A 13567-nucleotide genomic window follows, 5' to 3' on the forward strand; every position below is an offset into this window, starting at 1 on the left:
AGCTAGAGAAAGCCCGTGCGCAGCAACGAAGACCCAACGCAGCCAAAAATAAATTAATGAAATAAATAAATTAAGAAAAAAAGACTATGCCCCTCCACTGCAGGGGACACGGGTTTGATCCCTGGTCAGGGGATTAAAATCCTGCATGCTGTGCAGCCAAAAGAAATAAGAATTTTTTTAAAAGGGGTGCTGGAAACCCCAGTTCGACTACTTATTTGCTGGTGACCTTGGTCAGCTCACTGAGCCTTTAGCTTCCTCCATTTGCAAAACAGGGATCATCACACCAATTAAACCTGGTGGATTGGCCACATGCAGGTGTCATCTCACCCTCACAAAACCCCACTGAAAGGACAGTAAAGGGATGAAAGACTATCTTTCCATGAGCACAAAGAAGAGGAGAGGAGCAAGCAGTAAGATGTAAGCAAATTGTGGAAAGACAGAAAGAGGGTGGAGGGTGACTCATTTTACAAAGCATCCTTAAGACCTTTGGGGGAACCCCGGTGAGAAGTTTCACTGAAGGTGGGACTGAAAACAGGAGTGCATGGAAGTCCATGCATTGTCTGGGGGCCTGGGCCCAATCCACCTCCAACTCACCCTCAGCAGGAGACTGGAGGATTTTCCACTAAGGAAACTCACCAGCTCAGAAAAAAGATATTCATACCCCATAAGGGAATGAAAAGCTGTCCTCAGACAGAAAGCTTGCTGTAGCTGAGAAGTATGTGAACATCAGCCTGGCCCAAGCTCTTACCTCGCTGACCTGTGGATTTCTGTGTCTTTCAAGCCCTGCCTGGAGTGGATCATAGAAGCAATAAGAGGAGCATCCTTGTTCTCCTGGTTTCTGTCTGAGCATATTTACTACTTACCAACTTGCAAAATGGCAGCCCCACATCTGTCCACTCTATGTACTCTGCTTGTCCTAGACCCTTCCTGTGCCGATGAGAGGATCACAGAGATGGAAAACTTCCACTCTGCGTTACAAAACTCAATAACCTTTGAGGATGTGGCCATGGACTTCACCCAGGAGGAGTGGGCATTGCTGAATTCATCTCAGAGACAACTGTACAGAGATGTGATGCTGGAGAACTATAGAAACTTGGCTTCACTGAGACATCAACTCAGCAAACCTCCTCTCATCACCCAGATGGAGCAGGAAGATGAAATGGAGACAGTAGAGAGAAGAATTCACCAAGATACCTGTTCAGATGAGCTGATTCTCCTTAAAGCCAAACAACCACAGCAAAAACAAGGTATTTTGGAGAAATATACACTCAATGGCAAGAAGGAACAAACTCTTGGAGGCAATCCCATTCAATGCAGTGAAATTGTTGAAGCCTTGAGTGTGAAATCTAGCATTACTCAGAATAAAATTTACCCTAGCAAGAAACTCCATCGATACCTTGACTCTGCAAAAGTCCTTAGAGATTCTTCACATCTTAAGCCACCTGAGGGAATTCTTCCTCGGGAAAAATCTTATGAATGTAAAAAAGATGAAAATGCCTTCCTCAAGAGTTCTAACTTAGCTGGGCATAAGAGACAACATACAGAAGAGACATCCTATGAATGCAGTGACTGGGGGAAAGTCTTAAATTCAATCTCACACCTTAAGAAGGATGAAAAAACTCACATTAGAGAGAAACCTTTTGAGTGTAATCAGTGTGGTAAAGTATTACAGAGCCATTCATCCATTAAGTTGCACATGAGAACCTACACTGGAGAAAAACCATTTAAGTGTGATCAGTGTGGGAAAGCCTATAGCTCAAGCTCTTACCTTACACATCACAAGAGAATTCATACTGGAGAGAAGCCCTATGAATGCCATGACTGTGGAAAAACCTTCCAAGATAGCTCACTTCTCAGACAATATTCAGGGACTCATTCAAGAGAAAAAGCCTACAAATGTAATCAATGCAGCAAAACCTTCAGTAGAAGCTCTAGGCTTACCATACCCAGTTAACACATACTGGAGAGAAACCCTATACGTGCAATGATTGTGGGAAAACCTTCAGTATCCTCCCATATTTTAAAAGACATAAGGGAATCCACAATGGAGAGAAATCCATTGAATGTAGCCACTGTGGTAAAGCTCTAAGTAGTAAGTCATCTATTAAGATACACCTGCGGATACATACTGGAGAGAAACCTTACAAGTGTGATCAATGTGGAAAAGCTTTTAGGCTGAGCTCCAACCTTATCACACACAAGAAAATTCATACTGGAGAGAAACCCTGTAAGTGCAATGACTGTGGGAAAGCCTTCAGGGATCGTTCATGCCTTAAAGAACATGTGAGAATTCACACTGGAGAAAAAACCTTTACATGTAATCAATGTGGAAAAGCCTTCAGAGTGAAATCTTTCCTCATTTTACACAAGAAAATTCACATGAAAATGAAACATGAATGTAAGGAATGTGGGAAAACATTCCTTGGTCTCTTATCTCATAGGAGGCCTATGAAAATCCATACCAGGGACAAGAAACCTTTTAAGTGCAGTGAGTGTGGACAAGCTTTTAGCAGGCATGTGTCCCTTAAAATACACATGAGAACTCACATGGGAGAGGAACCCTATGAGTGTAATCAATGTGGAAAATCCTTTAGTGTAAAGTGTAATCTCATTGCACACAAAAGAATACATACTGGAGAAAAACAGTATAAATGCAATGTCTGCGGGCAAGGTTTCAGTAAATCCTTACCCCTTTGGTGTCATGAGAGAACTCATGCTCAGTAAACTCCCTTTTAATGATATCCATGTAAAGTAGCTTTCAGTGAACTCTCAATCTTTAAGACATACAACCAAATGCTAAGTGAAAAGAACTGGTTGTGAAGAATGTGAGAAAGCCTCTAAGTAATGCATATATGGAAGAAACCTAAGTTATACAATGACTGTGAGAAATCCTTTATTCATTCATTATCCCTTAGAAGATATGTGATAACGCTGAAGGGAAAATGTTTTAATATCTTCAAGACTTGTTACTTGAGAAAAATAAACACCTAATGTTTTAAGTCAAAAAAAGAAAAGCTGTCCTGCTGTCCAGCTGCCCTACAGTGAAGCCCACACTCAGCAAGCCACGCCCCCCAAAAAAGGAGCAGCCAACCAGTGTTGTAGGGTCTCACTCACAACTGTGGACAGGCAACCAACGATCTCCAGACTCATGAGGAAAGCCTGTGGTGTGTGATACAGGATGAAAACAAGCAGACCCAGAGATCAGAAGGAAATTTTAGACAGATCATAAACATATATATATATATATACATATATATATATGTATGTATATATATATATATATGCTATTCACAAGAAAGATATTCCTTCCATGAAATGAGACTAAGATGCCTTGAACAACCATAACAACCACAAAACAGAGAACAAGAAAGAGCCCTTAGAAATTAAAAATTAAAAACATAACAACATGGGCTTCTCTGGTGGCGCAGTGGTTGAGAGTCTGCCTGCCAGTGCAGGGGACACGGGTTCGAGCCCTGGTCTGGGAGGATCCCATATGCCGCGGAGCAACTAAGCCCGTGCGCCACAACTACTGAGCCTGCGCGTCTGGAGCCTGTGCTCCGCAACGAGAGGCCACGACAGTGAGAGGCCTGTGCACCGCGATGAAGAGTGGCCCCCGCTTGCCGCAGCTAGGGAAAGCCCTCGCACAGAAACGAAGACCCAACACAGCCAAAAATAAATAAATTAAAAAAAAAAAAACATAACAACAGGGACTTCCCCGGCGGTCCAGGGGTTAAGACACTGCACTCCCAATGCAGGGGGCATGGGTTCGATCCCTGGTCGGTGAACTAAGACCTCACATGCCACATGGCACGGCCAACAAAACAAAACTAACAACAACTAAAAGTTCAAGAGCAAAGTGGGAAGATAAAGTTGAGGAAGTCTCTCAGCAAGCAGAACAAGACAACTAGATAGAAAACAGAGAAAATAAGAAGATAGAAGTCTGAATCCAGACAGTGTAGTATCTAACTAATAGGAATTTCAGAGAGAACAGAGAAAATGGAGAGGCGCAAATTATCAAAGAGCCAATAAGGCAAGATATGCCAGAGCTGAAGGACATGAGTCTCCACATTGAAAGGGCCCAAGCAAGTAAAAAAGACCCTCAGTGAGGGACATCATCATGGAATACCAGAGTACTACAGATAAAGCAAAGGACCTGAGAGCTTCAGGAGGGAGGGGGTAAGGAGGGAGAAAAACCTGTATGATGGATTGAGAATCAGACTTACAATCCTGGGACACTGGAAGCTAGAAATTCTCTCCAATTTCTGAAGAAATATGATTTCCATCCACAAATTATACACCTAGAAAAACTTTCCATCAACGCATAAAGCCATCAACATAAAAAGGACAAAGTATTTAGCTCCCATGTCCCCATTCAAATGATGCCTGTGCAGAGGCTTAGAGAGTGGATGTCCAGATTGGAGCAGGAGGCCAAGGGCTCCCAGAGGGAGATTTCCAGAGTAAATAAGGAACTGATGGTGGGTGATCTCCTTGTGTGCTTGAGAATCAGGAAAATTTATTGCAAGGAGCTTGGAGCTCCTTTGAGCATTTGCGGGGAAATAACAAACTAAGAATATAGAAAAAGGAAAGAAAAATAATAAGACAGCTATCAACAAGAAAAAAATGTAATTATAGTACACTACTTGGCTCAGCAAAGAGTAATATTTACATGGTCAGAATAATATAAATGCTGACTAGTGTCAACCAAAAATTATGATAAAATCATATTGGGAGGATGGAGAGATGAGAAATGAGGTGACTGGGGTGGGAGAGAGCCAAAGCTTCATCTAAATTAGGAGAAAGTCATGGGACTTCCCTGGTGGCGCAGTGGTTAAGAATCCGCCTGCCAATGCAGGGGACACAGGTTCGAGCCCTGGTCCGGGAAGATCCCACATGCTGCGGAGCAACTAAGCCCCTGTGCCACAACTACTGAGGCTGTGCTCTAGAGCCTGTGAGCCACAACTACTGAGCCCACGCACCTAGAGCCCATGCTCCACAACCAAGAGAAGCCACCGCAATGAGAAGCCCGCACACCACAATGAAGAGTAGCCCCTGCTCGCTGCAACTAGAGAAAGCCTGCACGCAGCAATGAAGACCCAACATAGCCAAAAATAAATAAATAAATTTAATAAATGAGGAGGAAGCCATTTGATGCCTAAAAAAAAGGTAAATTTAAAAACAGCAGTTTGTAATCTCAGTTAGTGGTTCTCAATTGGAAGTGATTTTGGCCTCAAGGAGACGTGGAAACGTCTGGAGACATTTTTGGTTGTCACAGTGGGGTGGAATTGTTACTGACATCTACTGATGCATTAGTTTCCTATTGTTGCTGTAAAAAATTACCACAAACACAGTGGCTTAAAACAACCCAAATTCATTATATTACAGTTCTGGAATTCAGGAATTCAAAATGGGTCTCATTGGGATAAAATCAAGGTGCAAGTGGGCTGCATTCCTCCTGGAGGCTCTAGAGGAGAATCCATTTCCTTGACTTTTCCACCTTCTAGGGGGAGCCTGCATCCCATGGCTTGTGGCCCTTCCTCCTTCTGCAAAGCACATCACTTCAGCCTCTGTTTCCATTGTCACCATTCCTTCTCTGACTCTTCCTCCCTCCTCCACGCTAAAGAACCCTTGAGATTATATTGGGCTCACCTGGATAATTCAGGATGCTTTGCTTATATTAAATTCAGTGGATTAGCATCCTCAATTTTATCTGCAACTTTAATTCCCCTTTACCATGTTAAGTAAATATTCACAGGTTCCAGGGATTAGAGCATAGATATCTTTGGGGAGGGGCTATTTTACTGCCTGCACAAATGAGTAAAGGCCAGGGATGCGGCTCAACATCCTACCGTGCCCAGGACAGCCTCACAAATGCCAACCATGCTGAGGTTGAGAAAATTCTTATCCAAGGTGATAGATGAGTTATTCTGGGGCTTCTGGCTAGGCGGTGGGGTAAAGGAGCCCCCTAGCGAGCTGAAATCTTTTCTACCTTGATCTGGGCTGTGGGCACACAAGTGTAGGCATATGTAACACATTCAATTGTTAAGATGTGCACACTTTACTCAAAGTATCTTATACCTCCTTAAAAAGACCACCAATTTTTAGAGTAGCAGTTAAGTTTATGATTTCAAAATATGGAGGCAAATACTAGGAAAAATAGCTGAAAGAGTTGGAAGTAGTTGCCCCTGGAGGGCAGGATGGGGATGTGAAAGGGTGGAATAGAGACAGCTTTATTTTGTCCCTTACACTAGCATTTGGCTTATAACGTATATGACCTTGGTATTATAAAACATAATAATTTTTAAAATGACAAAATGGAGAGATTTCCTCATTTACTGTGTCATTAGGATGGGGTTCCTGTTGGCAGCCAGGCTCTGTGCCTGGGATGGGGGCCGTGAGTACGAGGCAGACGTGGTCCCAGTCTCCGGAGGGCTTAGTCCAGTGTCAGGGGAGGTGGTGTGCAAACAGTCAGAAGCCATGATCAGTCAGCTTCTAGAAGGGGCTGTGTGTGGATGAAAGGAGTGGTGAGCCCCAGAAAGACAAGGCAGCTCTCATGGACCATTAGGGCCACTACCTCCTCTGGCAATAGACTTTTGGCTCCAGAGTCCTGGGTGGGGGAGAGCTGGCAGAGACATTTGTCCCTGGACCCCTGGGGTCAGGGCTGTGTAGGGCACAGAGCCCCTCTTCCTGAGCACCCCAAACTAGGAGCCACCAGGGACCATCAAGTTGTTCTGTGCTTTTCTCCCTTACCCAGCCCTGGGCTCCCTCCCTGCCTGCCTTCCGTACACCTCCAGCTGACAGGCAGCCGCCCTGCTCTGTCCCAATGTGGCCTTCATCCTTCACCTGCACCCTGACATTTTCACTCCCTCTGGTTCGAAGTCATAAACAAGCAGGAGGGATTGCCGGTATTTAAACTTCAGACACCGAACGTATGATTGTGCAGAGCATTTTTTTCTTTGCTCAACATTGCGTTTTCAGATTTATCATGCTGCTAATTGTAGTTCTCTTAAATTTTCCAACTGCGCAGAAACGTTCATTACAGCATAGGCCATGATTGATCAGATTTCATATCGATGACGTTCTCCCTGCAGAAGCTCCCTGTCTGCCCGGGCTGCAGTCCCCTGCATCCCCTTATTAGGGAGGGGGCGGCAGCGCCAGGGGACCCTGGCAGCCCGCTTGTGCCACACTGCCCGCCCACCAAGCACTCCAGGCAGCTCTCAAGGTGGAGGGGCCCCAGGAGAGTGAGGCAGATGTGGGAGGGGGCAGCTTTCCACTCGGCCCACTGGTCCCTGCGGTCCTCCAGGCCCCTCCAGGTGCACAGGTGGCTTCCTCTGTACCCCCTCCCTGCCTGGTCCCAGCGCTGTCACCCCTCCATCAAAGGGATTTCTCTGACAGTTTAGGGGACTAGGCAGCTGCTAGAATAGCAACAGCAATTAGATGGTAGCCACGCCATTTATAGAGCGCCTACTGTGTGCCAGGCACAGTGTCAAGATGTCAAGACCCAGCCTGGATTTTTTTTTTTTAATATTTATTTATTTATTTATTTAGGCTGCGCGAGGTCTTAGTTTCGCATGCGGACTTATTAGTTGTGGCATGCATGTGGGATCTAGTTCCCCGATCAGGGATTGAACCTAGGCCCCCTGTATTGGGAGCATGGAGTCTTACGCACTGGACCACCAGGGAAGCCCCCCAGCCTGGATTTCTTTTCCTTTTTTTAAAAAATTTATTTTATTATATTTTTATTTTCGGCTGCGTTGGGTCTTTGTTGCTGAGTGCAGGCTTTCTCTAGTTGGCGAGTGGGGGGTTGTGGTGCGGGGGCTTCTCATTGCGGTGGTTTCTCTCGTTGCAGAGCACGGGCTCTAGGTGCCCAGGCTTCAGTAGTTGTGGCTCACAGGCTCTAGAGCGCAGGCCCAGTAGTTGTGGGGCACGGGCTCAGTTGCTCTGTGGCATGTGGGATTTTCCCGGACCAGAGATCGAACCCGTGTCCCCTGCATTGGCAGGTGGATTCTTAATCACTGCACCACTAGGGAAGTCCCAGCCTGGATTTTTAATACTCACAGCAAGCTGACCAGGATTATCCCCAGTTTACAAATGAGGAAACTGAGGCAGAAGAGGTTGAGGCACTTACCCCTCCCCCCACACCCACCACCATCAAGCCTGGGTCACTGGGCTCCAGGACACATTTCTCAGCAGCTCTGCAGGGCCTTTGTGGGGAGAGCTGCTGCTGCTGCTTCTAGACCTCCCCAGGGGATCACCAGAATCTCTCTGCCCCTCATGCCTCAGAAGCAGGCACCGTCCTCGGCACCCCTCAGCCTCTCTGTTCCTCTTCCAACATGCAGGTCTGAGAGGAAGGACGGACTCAGACTGTGTTCCCCCATGCCCCCGGGATCACCCCTCCTTTTTGCTGAAGAGACAGGCGGAGGGGGATGGGAGGTTTCCATTGAGCACTGCAGCTGGGGTCCCCAAACTGGAACTCTCAGGCTGGGGGTCTAGGTTGGGCCCCACTCCCCCTAGTGCTTACCCAACAGGTGACCTGGAACAAGTTAATTTTCCCCATGCCTTAGTTTCTTCATTGGTAGATGGAATCAATAATTGTCCCACCATGTGGCATTGTTTGGAGATCAAAATAAGATATTTCAGGATCCCTGGTGTCTGTAATCTAGAAGGTGCCCCGTGAGTGGTGTGGTTGCTGGGGGTTGGGGTGAGGTGTGATTATTTTGGGGGCTGCATCCTCCCTGGTTTAGGACTCAGGCAAGAATGGGTCAGGCCCTGCCCTCTGGAAGGGGGCTATTAAGCCCAGGCAGGCACAGAGGGATACTCTGGGAGACTATTCAGAGAAGGGTTATTTAAGCAAGATCCTGAAGGATGAGTAGGAGTTTGCCAGATTGAAAAGGATGGGATGCCCCAGGCACAGAAGCACAGAGGTGGGCAAACTCATGGGTTGTTGGGTATGGCAAATGAATTGAGACTGCCCTGCCCAGAGAAAGTGGTTTTGAGGGGGATCATAACCAAAGAGGAGGCTGGAAGACTGCAGAGTTTATCCTTCCCAGGCAGTATGAGGGGCTGACTCTTTATTCTGGGAGCCTAACCTAACCACTGTCTCAGAGAGGGTTTGATGCAGCCAAACTTGCAGTTGCAAGCATCCATCCAGCTGCAGCTGGGAAGTGGGTTGTTGGGGAGAAGCTAGGGGTTAGGGAGGAGAGGAATGGGTCTGGGAACAGATTTGATAGCTGTGTTAGGTGAGGACAGGGAACAGCCCTCCAGGGGGGACATACACAGAGGGGTCTTGAGTGGTGCAGAGGGTCCCCACCAATCAGCTCTCCTGCTTTACCCCAGTAGGGCTCTGCCGGCCTCCCTGTCTTTGTTCTGCTTGTGCCCCCAGCTGCAAGAGCTCTGACTCAGGGAACATCCTGTCCCCCCATCCCTATGCCTGGAAGTTCCTCTCTTTGGGGGGAAGAGGCAGAGGGGGCTAAGAGAGGGGAGCAGGGGAGCCCCCAGCAGAGCGTCAAGATGAATTCTACCTAGAGGCCCACTCAGCGAGGGTGCCTCAGTAACACACGTCCCCGCCCCGCAGCCTGGGCTCCTCCTCTCACTTCATCCCTCCCCCTACCCTTGGGGAGCCCCTCAGGTATCGCGGGGGCGAGCAGGGGCGGGGCCACCGAGCAGTTATAGCTGGACCCACCCGCACCAACTCCTAGCTTGTAGCCTCCCGCACTCCAGCTTCCCGACACGGCGCGCCCAGACCCGACTGAGCCAGTTTCTGGTCCGCCCTCCGGGCGGCGGTCAACGTGAGCACCCTGGCGCGGGGCACGGGGGTGCGGAGCCCCGGGCGGGGGCCCACTGCGAGCCGCTGGCTGATCGCATTGCTGTTGCTGCTGCTGCTGCTGCCGCTGCCCGCCGCCGCCTGGTACAAGCACGTGGCGAGTCCCCGCTACCACACGGTGGGCCGCGCCGCGGGTCTGCTAATGGGGCTGCGCCGCTCGCCCTACGTGTGGCGCCGCGCACCGCGCCCGGCTGCCGGGCCCCTTGCCTGGGACGGCTTCGGCCTGGGCGTCTCCCCCCAGGGGCCATCTGCCAGAAGCACCGTCTCTGGGGGGCCCGCCGCCCGCGATGCTGTGTTGCTTCCCTCCGGAGTTCAGAAACTGTGGGAGGTGCGACGCAGAAGCTCCCGCGCAGGGCTCCCGGTGAGTGCGCCTCGCAGCCCGCGCGCCCCGAAGTCCGCGCCCCAACCGGAGCTGCGACTGGGATCCTACTCCTGGACCTCTGAAGAGCAGGCCAGGTACGCGGGGAGAGGTAGGGGAACGGGGACAGCAGCGGACGAGGGTGTCTCGGGAGATCTGAGACCGGAGCGCACGTCTGCCTGCCCACAGGGCACCCTATAACCTTTCCATCCCCGACTCCCAGTAGAGGAAGGCTTTCCTGGGGCAGTCCCTACTCTTCCAGCCTGGGGAGTCGGGGTAGCGGTAGTGGAGGTCGCACAACCCTCTTCCCACAGTCCTCTCTGTTCTTTCCAGAGCCTTCGGAGTGTCTCCTGCTCAGTCATGGTCTGCGCAGGGAACCGCCTTCGCCAGCCCCCGCCTCTCCCCAGAGCCGTCCTGATCGCAGCCCCTGCCCGCGCCCCCACGCCTGACGCAGGCGGAGTGTCTTCTGACAGCAGGCCGGTCGTCTGGTCAATAAAACCTGCCTAGTTGCCGCGCCCCGGTGTTTGACCCTTTTCTTCTGCGATGTGTACTTTGTCATCTAGCTTCGGGGCGCAAACAGCCGCGCCCACGCCCTGGCAAATGTCAGGAGCCCTCCAGCTGGCCCGGTCAAGCTCCCCCCAACAGCCGAGATGTGTATGTCCTTGCGGGGCAGAATGGGGGACGGAGGCAGACTCTGCTGGGGGCTGGGTCCCCTTCTCCCTTCTCTGCCAGTGCTGCCCCTCCTGTTAGGGGGTGAGGTCATCAGACCAGGTCCCAGGGTCCCCCAGAAGGGGAGGGGTATCCCACGGTGGGGGGAGGGCAGTCAGACCCTGGGTCCTGCTGCCACGTACCAAGGTGTGCAGGAGGAGGAGAGCAGTAGCTCACACCCTCCGCGCTGAGCTGGAGCCCCCACTCCAGCCTCCTAGGAGGCCCACAGGAGGTCCCCTCACTATGCCCGCTGGCCAGCATGGTGAGAATGTCCTCCCCAAGGGGGTGGGACCTTAAGACCTGGCAGCCCATCCAGCCTTTCCCCCATCTCCCAGCATTCATTTCAAACCCGGATCTCCTTGGAACCCCTCCCTCCCCTCAGCCAAGGGCTTCCAGAGACAAAGTGGGAAACCCCTGGCCCCCTTCTTCATCGCCATGGCCATGATCTCTCCTTAGGGAGGAAGGGTCCCTCCACCTGAGACCCCCTTGCCTTCTCAGGGACCCCTCCACCTCTTATCCCCTTCTGCATTTCCAGTTATTGTCTCCAGTCCCCCCATATAAATGTGCTCTGCCATCTTGAACAGCAAGGACCTCCCTCCACCTGGGTCCCCTTCCAGTGCCCCCCTCACTCCACCCTTCTGCTCCCCCGACAAACCCTCTTCAGTGTGGTCTCAGACTCCCACAACTGTCCTGGACCTCGAAGTGCCTGGTCACTGTGCCCTGATGCTGTCTGCCCTTGTAGTCCTCCCTTGGCCATGTGGCAAGGCTGCCCTTGGGGCACCCAGCAAGGACAGGGGAGTGGTGGCCTCATGTCTGTCTAGCTCTTGGCTTTGGGGTGCCCACACGGAGCCAGCTCCCACACTACCCCCCTTGTCCTCTGGAAGTACCCTCTGGAGGCCTCTTCCCACTGGCCATTTCCTCTCATCTCCTGGGTGCACCTTTCTTCCACATGGTCTGCTAATATGGGTACTCTGTTTTACTCCACCCTTCCAATTCTTACGGACTCCAGAATTTATTTATTCTGATTCCACTCAGTATTTTTTTCCTCTAGGATCTGCTCTGGGGGAAGTCACAGACCACTCAGGTCAACCTACTCTCCCCCAACTCCCCAGTGCTCTTGCCCCTGCTCGTCACTGAACTTGGCCTTTCAAAACATGGGTGTCCTGACCTTGTCACCCCCAGTGCACAACACCGCAAGGGCTCCCACCACCCATGCAATGAAATCCATGCTCTGAGGCTGGGCCCTGTTCCACAGTCTCATTCCTCCCTCCCCTTCCCCACACAGCCTGCAGGAACTCTAGGCAGATTCCAGAACAGCCCTGTGGTTCACCCTGCCTGAGGACTCCAGGGTCCCAGGCCAGGTTAAATGCCCCTCGTGGAGGCTGCCCCAGCCCTGGGCTTCCCCTTGCCAAGGTACACAAATCTGTTTCCCTGGGTCTCAGTGATGCTTCCTCAGTGCTCGCTAGGGCCTGGCACCAAGTGGCCTTTAAATGTTTGGTCACAAGTGCTGGAACACTCGGTGAGGGGCTAGATTTCATGTTGCCTGAAGATACCCCAGTCCAGAGAGGTTGGTGCCAGATTCAAGACAAGAAAGCAGAGCCTATTAGGAGCTCAGCAGAGGCCCAGCTTCTCTGCTACCACCCCCATGGCTCCCCTATGCGCCTGCGGTGCAAGCAGCCCTAGGGCGCAGGTGTCACCCCAATCCCCCACTCGGCAGGGCTGGACCAGTCAGAGCCAGAGAGGTGGAACCTTGGGCAGCTCCCTGGACGATGTAATCCCACTCATCGCCGGCAGGAGGCGCTGCGCGGCTGCTCTCCCGGGCTACAGTCGCACTCCGCTCCTCTGGCGATGGGAGGAGGTAGGCGGGGCCATCCCAGGGTGGGCGGGGCAGTCCACCTGGGAGTCCTCGACCGCGGGCCTTATGCGCTTCCGCACTCTTTGATCCTCGAAGCCTCTCCAATTCTCTCTCCCTCTCATCTCTGGGTCTCTTCTCATCTCTCTTCCCGTTGTGCTGGTCGCGCCTGCTCCAATGTGGGGCTCTGAAGAGAGGCCTGGCGACGTCTGAAGGAAAGGGTCGTAAGCGACGCCTGGTCATCACGCGAGGCCCTTAATGCCCATTAGGGAGGCGTCTCCGGCCCTCCTTCTGGCAGTGACAAGGCCTCTGCCCACGGTCACACCAAAAGAGTCTCTGCCCAGGCCCAGGCTCTGCCCCATCTCCGCAGGGAGATAGGTTCAAAGGTCAGAGGAAACCCCCTCCCCTGAAACAGGAGCACAGGACAATCCTACACCAGGTGGACCTAGGGGAGAGAAGGACTGGAAGATCTGACATACTTCCTCTCCCTTTGTCGCATCCCAGTGGACCAGGATGGCAGGAGTGGGGTGAGCACAGGAGCGTGAGGGGGTGGGGGTCACCCAGCAACCTGCCCGCCTTCCCGCCTTCTGCTGGCCTCGTGCTCACCTCCTCCAGCCCATCCCCAGGGACCCAAACAGCTTCCAGCCCAAACACCTTTCAGTGCACACTTCCGGGCCACTGCCCAGGCTTCTCCCTTCCCTTTGCTGCCTGGCCTCTCTCCTCTCACACCTCCGCACAGTGGGGCTGAAGGAAGAGGCCTGGGAGAGTTTGGCCAGAGAGCTGCTGGGTCACCTTTCTTCACCTCTGTCACCCCAGGCACTCCGTACTC

General features: G+C 51.5%; 1 protein-coding gene across 1 annotated transcript; it reads left to right on the forward strand.

The window, feature by feature from the left end:
• The first annotated feature begins 1696 nt into the window (after positions 1-1696).
• On the forward strand, positions 1697-10596 carry LOC137750396 (zinc finger protein 251-like). The gene is given in 6 exon segments (XM_068524763.1): positions 1697-1844; positions 2084-2385; positions 2470-2595; positions 9718-9766; positions 9769-10276; positions 10512-10596. Coding segments are annotated over 6 exon segments (1218 nt in total).
• The last annotated feature ends 2971 nt before the right edge of the window (positions 10597-13567 follow it).

The sequence above is a fragment of the Eschrichtius robustus genome, chromosome 16 (genome assembly GCF_028021215.1).
Source record: "Eschrichtius robustus isolate mEscRob2 chromosome 16, mEscRob2.pri, whole genome shotgun sequence".
Taxonomy (NCBI): Eukaryota; Metazoa; Chordata; class Mammalia; order Artiodactyla; family Eschrichtiidae; genus Eschrichtius; species Eschrichtius robustus.